Below are 12,408 nucleotides of genomic sequence, written 5' to 3' on the forward strand. Positions count from 1 at the left end.
CGTCGGGAAGGGCTGCCGGAGTCAGTCCACCGCCTAGTTAACATGATGAGCATGATTCGGGAAGACGGCTGGGACCAAAAGCTTGTTGTTCTTGGTCGCTTGTCTGAGGATGGCGTGAGACTGGGTTCAGATGGGGACGGGTGAGCTCGATGGACAAGGCACACACCCCAGTGGGCGTGGAATGCGTGGAGTGCGTGGAAAGGGAAGAAATCGAGTTGAGCTTGGCATGAGTTATTGAATGCCACCAGAACTCCAGGGAGTGGCAGTTGTGGTCGAGTGTCGTGGTGGCTGGCACCCAGCACCATGGGCTTCGAGACCCGGGCTTAGCAAACTGTCCAGAGTTTGAATAACAACAATATTCACCAATGGATTTGCGACGAACACTATGCGGATTGTGGTCATGGGCAATGCTTTGATAGTTTGATACCGGTACATCCCGTGCGAATGTCATAGGCGGAGATATGGGGGATGCAGTAACGTTATGCAGTGAGTGGTGGCTGCTGAAGAGAATGACCAGTGAACTCTCTGGAATTTCTCACGTCGCCTGTATTTATTATTACGGGTCCTTCCTTGAGCCCAATCATCACACCGCCGCGCCTGGTATTCTATGTACCCAGAGATCAATCAGCCTGCTGGAGCTGGTTACCATTTTTTCTTCTTTGTCCTGAGCATTCCTTTTGACATTTCGCCTTGACCCTCGAAATTGTTGGATTTAGCTCGTTTTCTGTTCTTGCCACTAATTGGTCAATTTCATTGTTTTCTCCTTTTCGCCGTTTCGCCTAGCATGCGAAAACTAAAATAGCTACCTAGGTAACTTCTAGTTAGGGCAAAAGATACAATCAGAGAAAAATAACCCAAATGCAACTAAACCTAACCAAGCTAATCAATCCCTTGCCCCCCAGTAAGGCCCGGATAGTCTTTTGCTCCCGATCTTTTTTTCCCCCACCCCTCGGCCGGGTTTCCCACGTTTCCCACCTAAACATCCTCCGGGCCCGGTCAACCGCCAAAATCTCACACTCTCCCTCCCACACACACACACACACCCGTACGGGCAACTCCCAAATACCCACGAATCATCGCACCCACGCCGAGTCAACCGTCGCCCTGTTGCGCCCAAATGTCCTCTCCATGTCCAACCCGAGTCGCCAGTTGCACATTGGCGCACCACTCGCCCCTGTAACAACCTACCATGACCCCAACCATGACCGCCACCACCATGGCCAACCCTTGATAGCACCACTACCACCACCACCATCCTCAGAAACAACAGCCGCGGCCCCGGCACCACCACCACCTGCAACCACTGCACGTCCCGATCGAATGGTTCCGTCAGACCCTCTGCCAGCTGACGCAGAGTCAAACGCAGACGTTGCTGTCGACCTGGCCCACGCCCACCATGCTCTCCATGCTCTTCAAGCTCCTCCCCGTCTGCACCACCTCCCGATCCAGACCAGTACATCTACGCCTGCTTCTGCCCTCACGCCTCCCTCTCCCCATGCCGGGGCTCCTCCTCTTCCTGCTCACCCTGCCAGTGCTTGCCAATCTCTATCGGCTTCACACCCCCTACCCCTGTCTGCTGCGACACCTCTTCACACCACCACTGCGTCAACCCAACCAGGCACGCCTGCCGTCGCTGCTGATATAAAGTCCCGGTCTGGCCGCCCCGTCCCCATTGCCGTTACCAATCCCGGCTCCAGTCTAAATACAGCTCAACGTTCGCCTGCTACTCCCTCACTCCTCTCACAGGCGCTCGCAACAGCCCGTGGTATCCCTTCAAAGCCTACTGTAGTACCACAAGCCGACAGTACAGACAAGAAGCGACACACGGCAGCACAGCAGCCCGCCACGGCGCAGCAATCGGCCATAGACAGCAGAAATAGCAACCCCAATACCGCCACCATCACACCCGACCGCAATCCTCAACAGCCCGACAATGACAACCTTGCGCAGCATGGCGAATCCCCGAGCTCGATAACATTCTCCGACGACAATAACAAGAAAGAGTCTGCGTCTACCATGGCTTCTCCTGCCGCGCCATCCATGCCGGCCCCCTTTGCCGGCCGCGATGCCATACCCGGCACCGCTTCCTTCTCTGACCAAACAATTGCACACATTCGCGAGTCACTCCTCGAACACAGAGACTTTCTCGACCGATCCCGCGGCCGCGCATCCTCCTCTCTCGACATTGACCGCAGCACTTTTGATCTTCCTTCCGACCATCCCTTCTCATACTCTACGAGCCCCGACGATCTGACTGCTGCCACCTCGGCCTACTATTTTGACCGCAGCACTACATCGCCCTCCAAATTGCGAGACGCCGTCAACACCGCTGATATACGACCCCCGAACCGCCACTACGGTCTCGACCATCGCCAAGCTAACGGCTCCGAGAAGACGGAAAAGATCTGGTCCATTGGCGCGGGCGAGGGTAATGAGGAAGACGGTCTCGTCGAAAAGTCTGTTGCCGAGGCCATGGCTGGCGTCGAGCCGAATGCCCGTAGCCGCAAAGCCAGTTATAGCTTGCGCTTCTTCAAAGAAGCCCTGCCCGATGAGGAGAAGCCTCGTCGCAAAGAGACAAAGGCTGCTCGCGATAAGCTGACCTCGACTACCGAAGAAACGGAGCACGCTGTGCTTGACTCCTCCAAAGTTTCCGACGCGGCAAGTGTGGATGATGAGCTGCTCCCACCGCCGCAACAGCCACATACAGAGGACAACAGGACCCCAACCGCCGAAACCTCTCCCGAAGTAATTGATTATTTCAAGACCGAGCAAGAAAATGTCGCTGGCGACGAGACACCTGTTGTGCGAGCCTCGGACGACACACAAACCGACGCCAAAACTGTACCGCCACTTGATGTGGGGCCGGTGCCGGAGCCCGTGGGCGCACCTGATCAGCTGCCCTCGCCGAGTACGCCAAAGGGCCGAGACTCCTGCGACAGTGGCGATGGCGATGCAGACGAGTCTGGCGAGGAGAAAATATCATCCGCTGTTTTCGTACCCCACCAAGAACTGAGCGACGATCCCAGGGATGAGGTGGAGAGTCCCGACCCTGAGCATCCCCCGCGTCCTCGTGCACCCTCCCAGAATCAGCCCCATCCTTGGCTAGTCAAAGCCGACGAGCCGGAACCCGAAGTTAGCGAACAAGATGTCAAGCCCTACGAATTATCCTATCGTCGATCTCGCGAGAATCTAGCACCACGACGTGTTGAGCAAGAAGTTGTTCAACCCCAACTCCGGTCCATCGAAGTGGACACTGAACCCAAGAAATCGACTGGAAAGTCTGCTCGTATCATAGCGCCGCATGAGGAGACCAGCCATGACCACAACCATTCGCACATCAGCGAGCCGCTCGACGCCATTGAGCTCATTCCCTACAAGCACCAGGTTGGTGGCCACACGACCATATGGCGCTTTTCTCGCCGTGCCGTGTGCAAGCAGTTGAACAATCGGGAAAATGAATTCTACGAAACCATTGAGAGGTATCATCGCGACCTGTTGCCCTTTCTTCCCCGATATATTGGTGTCTTGAATGTGACTTTTCAGAAACAGCCAAGACGCAAGAGCCTGTCCAAAAAGGAAGAGCAAGCAGTGGCAGAGCGTAAAAAGGTTCAGGATGCTGCAGCTGCGGAAGAGCTGGCTAACACTAATGGTGCCGAGGCGACGACTACTATGAATGGTTCTGGACTCAACGGACTTCTTCCAAACAGGATCATTAGCCAGTCACTTGCCAATTCGGCTCTGCAAATACCCACTGTCACGTTTGACGACAACAAGCATATTCTTCCACGAAGTCTACTACAGCCAACACCGCCGCCAGATTATTTCCGAAGAAGAAGCGCTTCGGGCGCCAAAACATCGCCACAGGCATCGTGGACAACAAGCCAGCGGCCGTTTCTTGATAACAGACCCAACAGCTGGGGCGCAACAACAATCAACAAGCGACTACGCAACGAAGTGTTCAACGATGTATTCCTCAAGGAGCCCGTCGAAGTTCAGAAACACCGACGTCCTCACCAGCGCTCTATCCCTCGACCGACTCTGCAGAGATTGATTCGTCCGAGCAACTCGGATCCGAACTTGGGCCGTGTCCAGCCAATAAAAGAACGCTCTCCGGCAGCGGCTGCCATTGGTCCGCCGCCACCGTCTTTACCAACAGAGACTAGAAGCGACCTAGGGGAGTCAACTTCGCTGCTACTGTCTGCTGGACCCGAGCTAGAAAAGGATGTTCAGGATGTCACGGGAACCAGTGCCCCGGAACCAGAAATTCTAAAGAATAACCCTCTAGCTGCTAAGAAGAAGCGGCGATACTCTGCCGGCGGGCTCCGTCGAAGGCCGCAAGACGTGCGTGAGTCAAGAGGAAACCTCAGGTATTACGAAGAGGCAGATGACGCCGATTATCATCCCGACAGCCACAAGACAGCCAAAGAAGACGGCAAATCTTCTTTAGAAACCAATGGAAATTACGAGAACGGCGACGAGGAAGGCATTTTCGAAGCCGACATTGTGGAATCCACGCACAGCCCCCAGAAACTTGACCATTCGTCTACAGCATGTTCCACAGTCGCTTCCGAGCTCCCCAGTCCCACTGTCGAATTCAAGAAGATCCCGCGACCCGTGAATCCCAAGGAAGCTAAATCACAGCGTGATCGCATTGAGTACTTTTTGTTGCTGGAAGACCTCACTGCAGGCATGAAGCGTCCCTGCATGATGGACTTGAAGATGGGTACACGTCAGTATGGCGTCGAGGCTACACCGAAGAAGCAAAAGTCGCAGCAAGAAAAATGCAAAACAACTACTTCTCAAGAGCTTGGTGTGCGCATCTGCGGCTTGCAAGTCTGGAACAACAGGACACAGAGCTATGACTTCCAGGACAAGTACTTTGGCCGCAGGGTCAAGGCCGGCAGCGAATTCCAAGACGCCCTGCAAATGTTCCTGTACAACGGCGTTGATCTGCAGAGCATCTTGCGCCACATACCCGTTATATTGCGCAAGCTGGCGCAGCTAGAAAATATTGTCCAAGGTCTATGCGGCTACCGATTTTATGCCGCCAGTCTGCTCATGTTCTACGATGGCGACATGTCGGACGACGGAGCCGGCGACGAGACCGTCTACGAGTCTGCAACAGACGCCGCGACGGATACCGAGGAGTCGCCACGACGCCGTAAGCGGAATCTCAAGGAGGTCGACTTCAAGGTGGCCGACTTTGCCAACAGCGTCACACCGTTTGACAACATTGACGACAAGCCGTGCCCGCCGCAGCATCCGGGCGAGGCAGACGGCGGGTTCCTCAAGGGCCTGCATAGCCTCAAGTTGTACTTTCTGCAAATTCAGCAAGATGTGCGCGCTGAACTCGGTCTGGATCCGCTGGGCCGCGGTGTGCTGGAGCTCCGGGATCTTGAAGGTCTGCATATTGAGGAGGATGTGGGCATGGTCAGCGTCTAGGCTGATGCTCACAATATTTCTATTTTTATCCCTATTTGAGGAGACTGGGACAGTCTCTCTGTTTGTTTCCGTTGCACGGCGGTTAATTGTTTCAATCTTGATTTGGGAAGTTTGGGCGGCGTTCAATTTGACAAGAAAAAGAGAGAAGACGGTGAGCGACACTGGCGCGCGTCGGCAAGCAACAGCAGCAATGGTACAAATCTCCCGGAAGAATGGCTTGGGCGGGAAAGGAAGGCATACAAGTTGATTGTTTTGTTTTGTGTTGTGCTTTTCCGTTTCACAAGAAGCAGCGGCTTTGGGTCAGCAGACATGGTTTGTAAAGGCACGGAAAAAATTGAGAGGAAAGAAATACCCCACTACGCATAGAATTTTAGGCGCATATTTTGCTATCTTAGAAGATGATTTTGTCTGTAACCTGCCCAAGGTGTTCAGGGCTGCTGCTGAAGTCAATGCGCGTGTCGCAAACCCTACATGCCTGTTATTGCGGTGGCCTGTTGCTTGCTTCAATGAATTAGGTAGTTGCTTTAGCTGATTATACATGCTTGTTATTGTTGCGTATTATGTGATGAGTGACTAACTTTTCTGTACCATACCTGGCGCGTGGTTTGAAGTCGACGCCCGTGTGTAGCTCGGCCGCGTTGTGGCGGACAGTACGTAATTGCGCGATGGTGCCCTGATGAACAGCTCGGAGCTGGCACGAACTCGCTTCCGTAACTCCTTGTTCCCCATGCATCATGGAATGCCGACGGATATGTCGCGACCACACTTTTGGGATTGATTCGACCTGGCTAATGCTGATACTGCCGTTGTGAGTGCGGGGGTGTGCAGGAGGTCGGTCATATGTGGCTGTCCCGTGCAGCTTTCATTCCAGAGTCGCACGATGTCGCGTCAGCCCCCAACCTAGCCACACCTGCGCATTGGTGGAGGGAACTTGTGTTACAAGGTCTTGTGTCTGTGCTTGCGCTCTTTCTCCGTTTCCCCAGCTTCTACCTAGGCGGCCGCCCAGGAATGTAGCACGGTACAAGGCTGATAGGTAGACTTGCGCAAGAAGTGTGTGAATATCCCTACTCTTCACCAACTGCTGTACGCTGAGCAATATGGATATCGTGAGTACTCATACATTGCATTATTTCTAGAATTGAACTCACGAAATGCGCTAGATTGCGGCGCAGCTCGGTGCGGGCTACAATGCGATGCTCGGTCGGGCCCTACACAATGCCGCTGTGCCCGTGGCCAATGCCACCGCCTCGTACTGGATGGACGACCCGCCGTTCCCCTCGGTGAACCTGAACGCGCACCCTCTGCCGGATATTGCCGACTACGTCATCATCGGCACGGGTCTCGCGGGCCTCGCGGCAACGCGGACGGTGCTCGAGATCAGCCAAGACCAGCGCACCGAGATGCCGCTGCGCGTGGTGGCGCTCGAAGCCCGCGACGTGTGCGCCGGCGCGACGGGGCGCAACGGCGGGCACATCAAGTCAGCGCCGTACAGGGACTTCGCGGAGCTCAAGAAGCGGTTGGGGTCGGTGGCCAAGGCAAAGGACGTGCTCCGTTTTATGCGTCGCCACGTGGAGATCCTGAAGGAGGTTGGGCGCGAGGTTCCCGCGGGCGAGGTGCGGGATGTTGAGACGGTGGACATGTTTCTGGTACAGGAGGACTTCGAGCAGGCCAAGATGCTAGTGGATGACTTGAAGAAGAATGTGCCCGAGACGAATATCAACGTGTGGTCGAGCGAAGAAGCACGCAAAAGGGTGAGTCCGCGTCGAGTAATAGTAGTTTTGCTGATACTGACAAGGATAGTTTGGCTGTAACGACTTGATTACTGGCGCGCTCTCATATCCGGCTGGCGCAGCTTTTCCATTCCGTCTGGTCACGGGCGCATGGAAAGCGCTCGTTGACAAGTACCCGGAGCTCGTCCTACTCAGCAACACGCCGGTCGAGAACATCTCAATCGCCGCTTACTCGCCTCAGCATCCGTACGCCATTAAGACATCCAAAGGCACCATCCGTGCCCGCCACGTCCTCCATGCCACAAACGCGTACGCCCCGAGCCTGATTCCCCGTTTACGGAGCTGCCTCACAGGCTCCCGCGGCTGCATGTCTGCGCAAGACGGCGGCGCTACTTTCCCTACTACGCATGGCAACCGTTCCTGGGGGACTGTCTACCAGCCCGGCTATGATTACATGACGCAGAGGCCAGACAACAGCGACGGTTCGCCCGGTGATGTCATGGTCGGTGGGGGTTTCCTCCGTAGCAGATTAAACGGTTGCGACTCTCTCGGTGTGTGGGATGACAGCCAGCGCGATGCCCTGCCGCTGGTGCATGTCCGTGGCATCATGCCCACCGTCTTTCAGCCCAACTGGGGCGGCGGCGGCAGCCCGACAGCGGGTGGCTTGAAGAGGGACTGGACGGGCATCATGGGCTTCACCGGCGATAACCTCCCCTTTGTTGGCCCGGTTCCGCAGAACATTACGGAACGACAGAATACGTACCCGGGCGCGGGCGTTGCTGGCGTGGAGGGCTCGGGCGAGTGGATCGCGGCGGGCTTCAACGGGCACGGCATGGTGTGGGCTTGGCTGAGCGGCGCGGCGGCGGCCATTATGATGGCGGGACATGACAAGCTGAATATGTCCAAGGTGCCGGGGCGGCCAGCAGGGACACTTGATTCGTGGTTCCCGCGGGATGTGGTGGTGCTGGACGAGGAGAGGCTCAAGAGGGCTGACCTCAAGAACCTGGGACAGCAACTCTATCCACTCGTAGAAACGGAATCATGACGAGAACATTTGGGTATCTAGGTAGAGAGGGCAACGGGAGGAGCAGGATTTTCCGTTTGTTTTGCACGGCCTGTTATTACGCAAACGCACATCGACGGCCCGTCTGTTTTTGAATGTTAGCTTAGCCAACTTTGCACTGGCCATGTTATCCGGCTCATCCATTTTCTCCTTCGAAACCCCACAAGAAACTGAAAACTTTGCTCTCTATCATCTTTGCTGCAAATGAGTGACCACGATTCGGCCATTGACATTGACTCATGGCGCCATTCCGTGCCCAGCCGCCTCGAGCGCGAAGACCCATTCGCTAATGATGGGTTTGGGGAGCGGCCCGTCACTCGGCTGGTGTGTACTTGGTCTCGTCGACCTCTTTGCTTTTTTTCCTCCCAACAAATGAGTGCAATTGGCTAACTAGGAGTTTCCCGCAGACGTTCCGGGAGCATGAATCTCCTGAAGAAGAACGAGAACGACCCGCCTCTAGGTTCAGTGTCTTCCGCGCCAGGCTCTTTCCACCAAAGCGGCAGCGCTGCGATAGCGACGACGAGTCGACCATTTACCAGCGTCCGGACACGGCACTATCCTCGCGCACCAAGACGGCCAAGAAACGGGGCGGGGGCGGCTTCCTCACGGGCCTCACGGGCCTCTGGCGGCGCGGCAAGAAGCGTACCCGCGACGAGTTTGAGGACGAGTACGGCCAAGGCTACGACAAGGACGAGGCAGTGGTGTCTGTCTGTCGGCCGTCTGTGGTCGTTGAACCGGTTCTATCGAGGCCGCTTCATCTAAATTTCCTCTTCGTCGGGTGTCCGTCCTCGGGTCAGACTTCGCTTCTCTAGTATGTTGCTTTCGGTCTTAGCATATGCAGTTTTGATTAACCTATTTTCAGTCGCATTCGCTATGGCTACTTCCCAGATGCATGTCCGGATCTGCCAGTCAATATCGTGGGAACAGTGTTGTGCTAACGTGGAGAACAGACATCAGTCATGCCGCGCACGCGGTATGAGACGTACACTCATCAGCCGCGCTGCAACAGCGCCGCGCGCGTTGAGCTCTGGGATACCTCCGGCGCGCCAGACCTCGCGACCGTGCAGCTACTGGCACATATCCACTGGGATGTCATCTTTCTCTGCTTCGATATAAGCGACGCCTCGTCTCTACAGGCGATTGTTGCCTGGGTACGCGTCCGCCTGCGATCTGTCGCTTTCGTCACCCGACTAACACGCCATGCAGTGGAAATTCACGGCTGATGGTCTCTTTTCGAAATCAAAGCCCCTACCGCCAGCGCTCCGCCTCCTCGGCACCAAAAAAGACCTTCGTCATCGCAGCGCCTCGGCGCGGCGCTTCAGTCTCGGCTACTACTACCAACAGCTCCCACTGTCGGCGTCGATGCATACTGTCGCAGCGGCGTCGGCGTGTGTCTCGACCGCGCAGGCGGCATGGCAGGCGAAATATGTAAAGGCGAAATACTACGAATGCTCGGCGCTCACGGGCGAGGGCGTGGACAGGCTCGTCGAGGAAACGGCAGCCGAGGTGACACGCGCGATTGTGGACAAGGAGTACGCGCTGTATCGCGGGATCAAGAGGCTGGCTTTGGGGGCTGACGAGGATTGCTGAGAAAATGGAGGAGATGGCGTGCCTTGGAATGATATTGTAATAAGAAACTGTGAAAAGAATAATTGGATGAAATAAAGTGATGCACTTGTACGTGGAGAATTTGCCTGAATCCAAGTCGAACGGCGACCCACTGTGATGTCTAACAGCTAGATTTAAGCCAAACATCATCACACTTGAAGACTTCCCTGAGCATCACTGCATCATATTCAAGGCTTTTTTTTTCAGCAAGCCAAGCAGACTGACTGAGACTTGGAAGTTTCTCATTTAATCTAATGAAGTAGCTATTATTCTGTCCCTCAACCGCTTCACGAGCACCAAAGCTTCTGACGCAGCGCTGCCACGTTTCGTGCAAACACCAGCGCCTACCTACCCAGGCTCTGCTAAACACCTAGCACCCTAATGAATTCAACCATTGATAAATCAGCTACACGATGAGCATACTGCTTGTCGGCAGTCTGGCAGCCACTTCCCTCGCCGTCGTCATTGGCCTCTCTCTGTCAACCTTTTCATGGCGTGTCATCCTCCTCACCACTATCGCCTTCACAATCCAGGCCGGCATCTTCATCACCGTATGCACACCTCCCCCCAGCTAAACCATACCAAAAAATATGCATCTCATCTTACATACTCCTCAAGGTCCGCCATATCCAGCTCGTCGCCGCCCGTCGCCAAGTCCAGTGGCCCTCTTCGCCTCTCACCAGCGCGCCGCGCCGCCGCGACGACTACCACCTCTTCGTGCTCGGCTCCGGCGGGCACACGCGGGAGATGCTCATGATGATGGACGACGGCGCGTGCGACTTCACCCGCTTCCACCGGCGGTACCTCGTCTCCTCCGGCGACGCCATGTCCGCGCACCACGCGCGCGACTACGAGGCTTCCCTCGCCAGCCTCTGCGCCGCCCGCGGCACCGACCCGGGCACGCACGACGTGGTGCACGTCGCTCGTGCGCGCTGCGTCCACCAGAGCCTGCTGACAACGCCGGCGAGCGCGCTGCGCAGCGTGCTGGACATTGTCCCGGCGCTGCTGCGGCGGCCGGCGGGCAGCGGGCGGCGGAAGCACCCGTCGCTGGTGTTTTCGAACGGGCCTGCGACGGGCTTCTTTGTCGCGCTGGTCATTCATGTGCTGAAAATCGCGTGGGTGGTGCCGCAGGATAGTATGCGCTTCGTGTACATCGAGTCGTGGGCGCGCATCTCGACGCTGTCGCTCACAGGGAGGCTGCTTCTGTACACCGGGCTGGCGGACTTTTTCGCGGTGCAGCACGCGCAAGTTGCTGCTGGGTACGGCGTCCGGGATGTGGGACAGTTGGTCTTTAATGCAAGGCGAGAAGATATATAGCACTGATGGGGCTGGACCTTGGGTGAGGTGGTCTTGAAAATTGTGGTCTTAATACACATATTGTACACTATCTATAAGCTGACCCCTGATGTGATGCTATTCATTCTGGCTCGAAAGCACATGTCGTTTCTGCCTCTCCCCAAGCGAGCGGCTTATTATGCTGACGGCCGCGCCTCAGCAGAGCCGGCAGGACCTGCCTCCGTGCTAGACAGGGCATCTTCGGGGTCAAACGTTTCCACCTCCGAGGCCTCGCGCGCCTGCCGCGCTGCCGTCTCCTTGCCGGCCCAAACCTTCCAGTTCTCGAACTCGTGGTCCTCGAGCATCATGCCCACGTCGCCTCTTGTCTTGCCAAAGTAGGCGCCGACGTGTCGGGCCTCCTCGAGGGCGACCCTGCGCTCGATTTCCTCAGCCTGGCGCAACTTGTAGAATTCATGGCGTGCCGTATCGTAGGCCTTGTTCTGTGTCATCTGCCCGGCTTCCATGAGATACAATTGGCGTTGAACGACACTACAGCACACACCGTTGTTTAGTAAAGCCAGTTCTTTTCAAGCAGGGCTGGGGGGGGGTAGCAGTTTACCTCTCTCCGGTCAGGGCCACGCCTGGTTGGCGCACGCCCTTGCTCCAGTCGCAGCGCTGGCTGTCCTTGCCGTCCGACTCGAGGATGATTCGCGGGCGCGCCAGCTCCCACGGGTGGTCCTTGTAAAAGGCCGCACGCAGCTTGTCCTCGATGTAGACGATCTTTTGCGGGCGGTAAATGTTGTGCGGCTTGCGCGCCTTTTTGCTGCCGCCAAAGGCGGTGGCGTGCTGCGTGGGGATCGGTCGGATGAGCGTCTCGGACGGGGGAACCGAGGAGACAATGTTGAGCCAGGGCGGCTTGTACGTCTTGTCGCTGCCCATGACGGTGCTCTTGAGCTCCTCCTGGACGCTCTGCAGCACCCGCGCGGGTCTGATTTGGCGGCCACGCATGGCGTTCGAAAGGTGTGTATGCTCGGGCACAGAAGCTGAACCAAAAAATGAAAATCGGGTTGCGGGTGGTGCGCCGTGGCCTGTGATCGAATATGCGCTGCCAATTGGGTCGGTGACGACAGACGGGTGTCAAGGACGAAGCTGCAAATTGGAGGAACAAACTGTAACTAGTGAAGTTTGGGGATTGGCGCATCACCAGCCTGGTGTGGTCCACTGTTCAATGCTCGGCCTTCAGTGCCCACAGCGACCTTTGGTCAACCGACGGAATAAGATTTCTCCGGC

The 12,408-nt window shown here is 56.3% G+C and overlaps 5 protein-coding genes across 5 annotated transcripts; 4 read left to right on the forward strand and 1 right to left on the reverse strand.

Annotated features, from left to right (window-relative positions):
* Positions 1-1,128: 1,128 nt before the first annotated feature.
* Positions 1,129-5,442, forward strand: CCM_09107 (inositol hexaphosphate kinase KCS1, putative; the record flags this gene model as incomplete). Its single annotated transcript, XM_006674241.1, has 1 exon — positions 1,129-5,442. The coding sequence occupies one exon, from the start codon at positions 1,129-1,131 to the stop codon at positions 5,440-5,442; it is 4,314 nt and encodes a 1,437-aa protein (XP_006674304.1).
* Positions 5,443-6,539: 1,097 nt separating this feature from the next.
* On the forward strand, positions 6,540-8,217 carry CCM_09108 (FAD dependent oxidoreductase, putative; the record flags this gene model as incomplete). Its single annotated transcript, XM_006674242.1, has 3 exons — positions 6,540-6,548; positions 6,603-7,193; positions 7,243-8,217. 3 exons carry the CDS (start codon positions 6,540-6,542, stop codon positions 8,215-8,217), a joined length of 1,575 nt encoding a protein of 524 aa, XP_006674305.1.
* A 222-nt stretch (positions 8,218-8,439) lies between these two features.
* Positions 8,440-9,825, forward strand: CCM_09109 (Ras like protein; the record flags this gene model as incomplete). The annotated part of the gene is made up of 5 exons (XM_006674243.1): positions 8,440-8,559; positions 8,643-9,046; positions 9,098-9,125; positions 9,186-9,386; positions 9,442-9,825. The coding sequence occupies 5 exons, from the start codon at positions 8,440-8,442 to the stop codon at positions 9,823-9,825; spliced, it is 1,137 nt and encodes a 378-aa protein (XP_006674306.1).
* A 431-nt stretch (positions 9,826-10,256) lies between these two features.
* Positions 10,257-11,160, forward strand: CCM_09110 (glycosyltransferase family protein; the record flags this gene model as incomplete). The annotated part of the gene is made up of 2 exons (XM_006674244.1): positions 10,257-10,394; positions 10,462-11,160. The coding sequence occupies 2 exons, from the start codon at positions 10,257-10,259 to the stop codon at positions 11,158-11,160; spliced, it is 837 nt and encodes a 278-aa protein (XP_006674307.1).
* Positions 11,161-11,315: 155 nt separating this feature from the next.
* CCM_09111 (37S ribosomal protein Rsm25) lies at positions 11,316-12,126 on the reverse strand (the record flags this gene model as incomplete). Its single annotated transcript, XM_006674245.1, has 2 exons — positions 11,316-11,667; positions 11,738-12,126. 2 exons carry the CDS (start codon positions 12,124-12,126, stop codon positions 11,316-11,318), a joined length of 741 nt encoding a protein of 246 aa, XP_006674308.1.
* Between the last annotated feature and the right edge of the window lie 282 nt (positions 12,127-12,408).

Source organism: Cordyceps militaris (genome assembly GCF_000225605.1).
Source record: "Cordyceps militaris CM01 unplaced genomic scaffold CCM_S00008, whole genome shotgun sequence".
In the NCBI taxonomy this organism is placed as follows: Eukaryota; Fungi; Ascomycota; class Sordariomycetes; order Hypocreales; family Cordycipitaceae; genus Cordyceps; species Cordyceps militaris.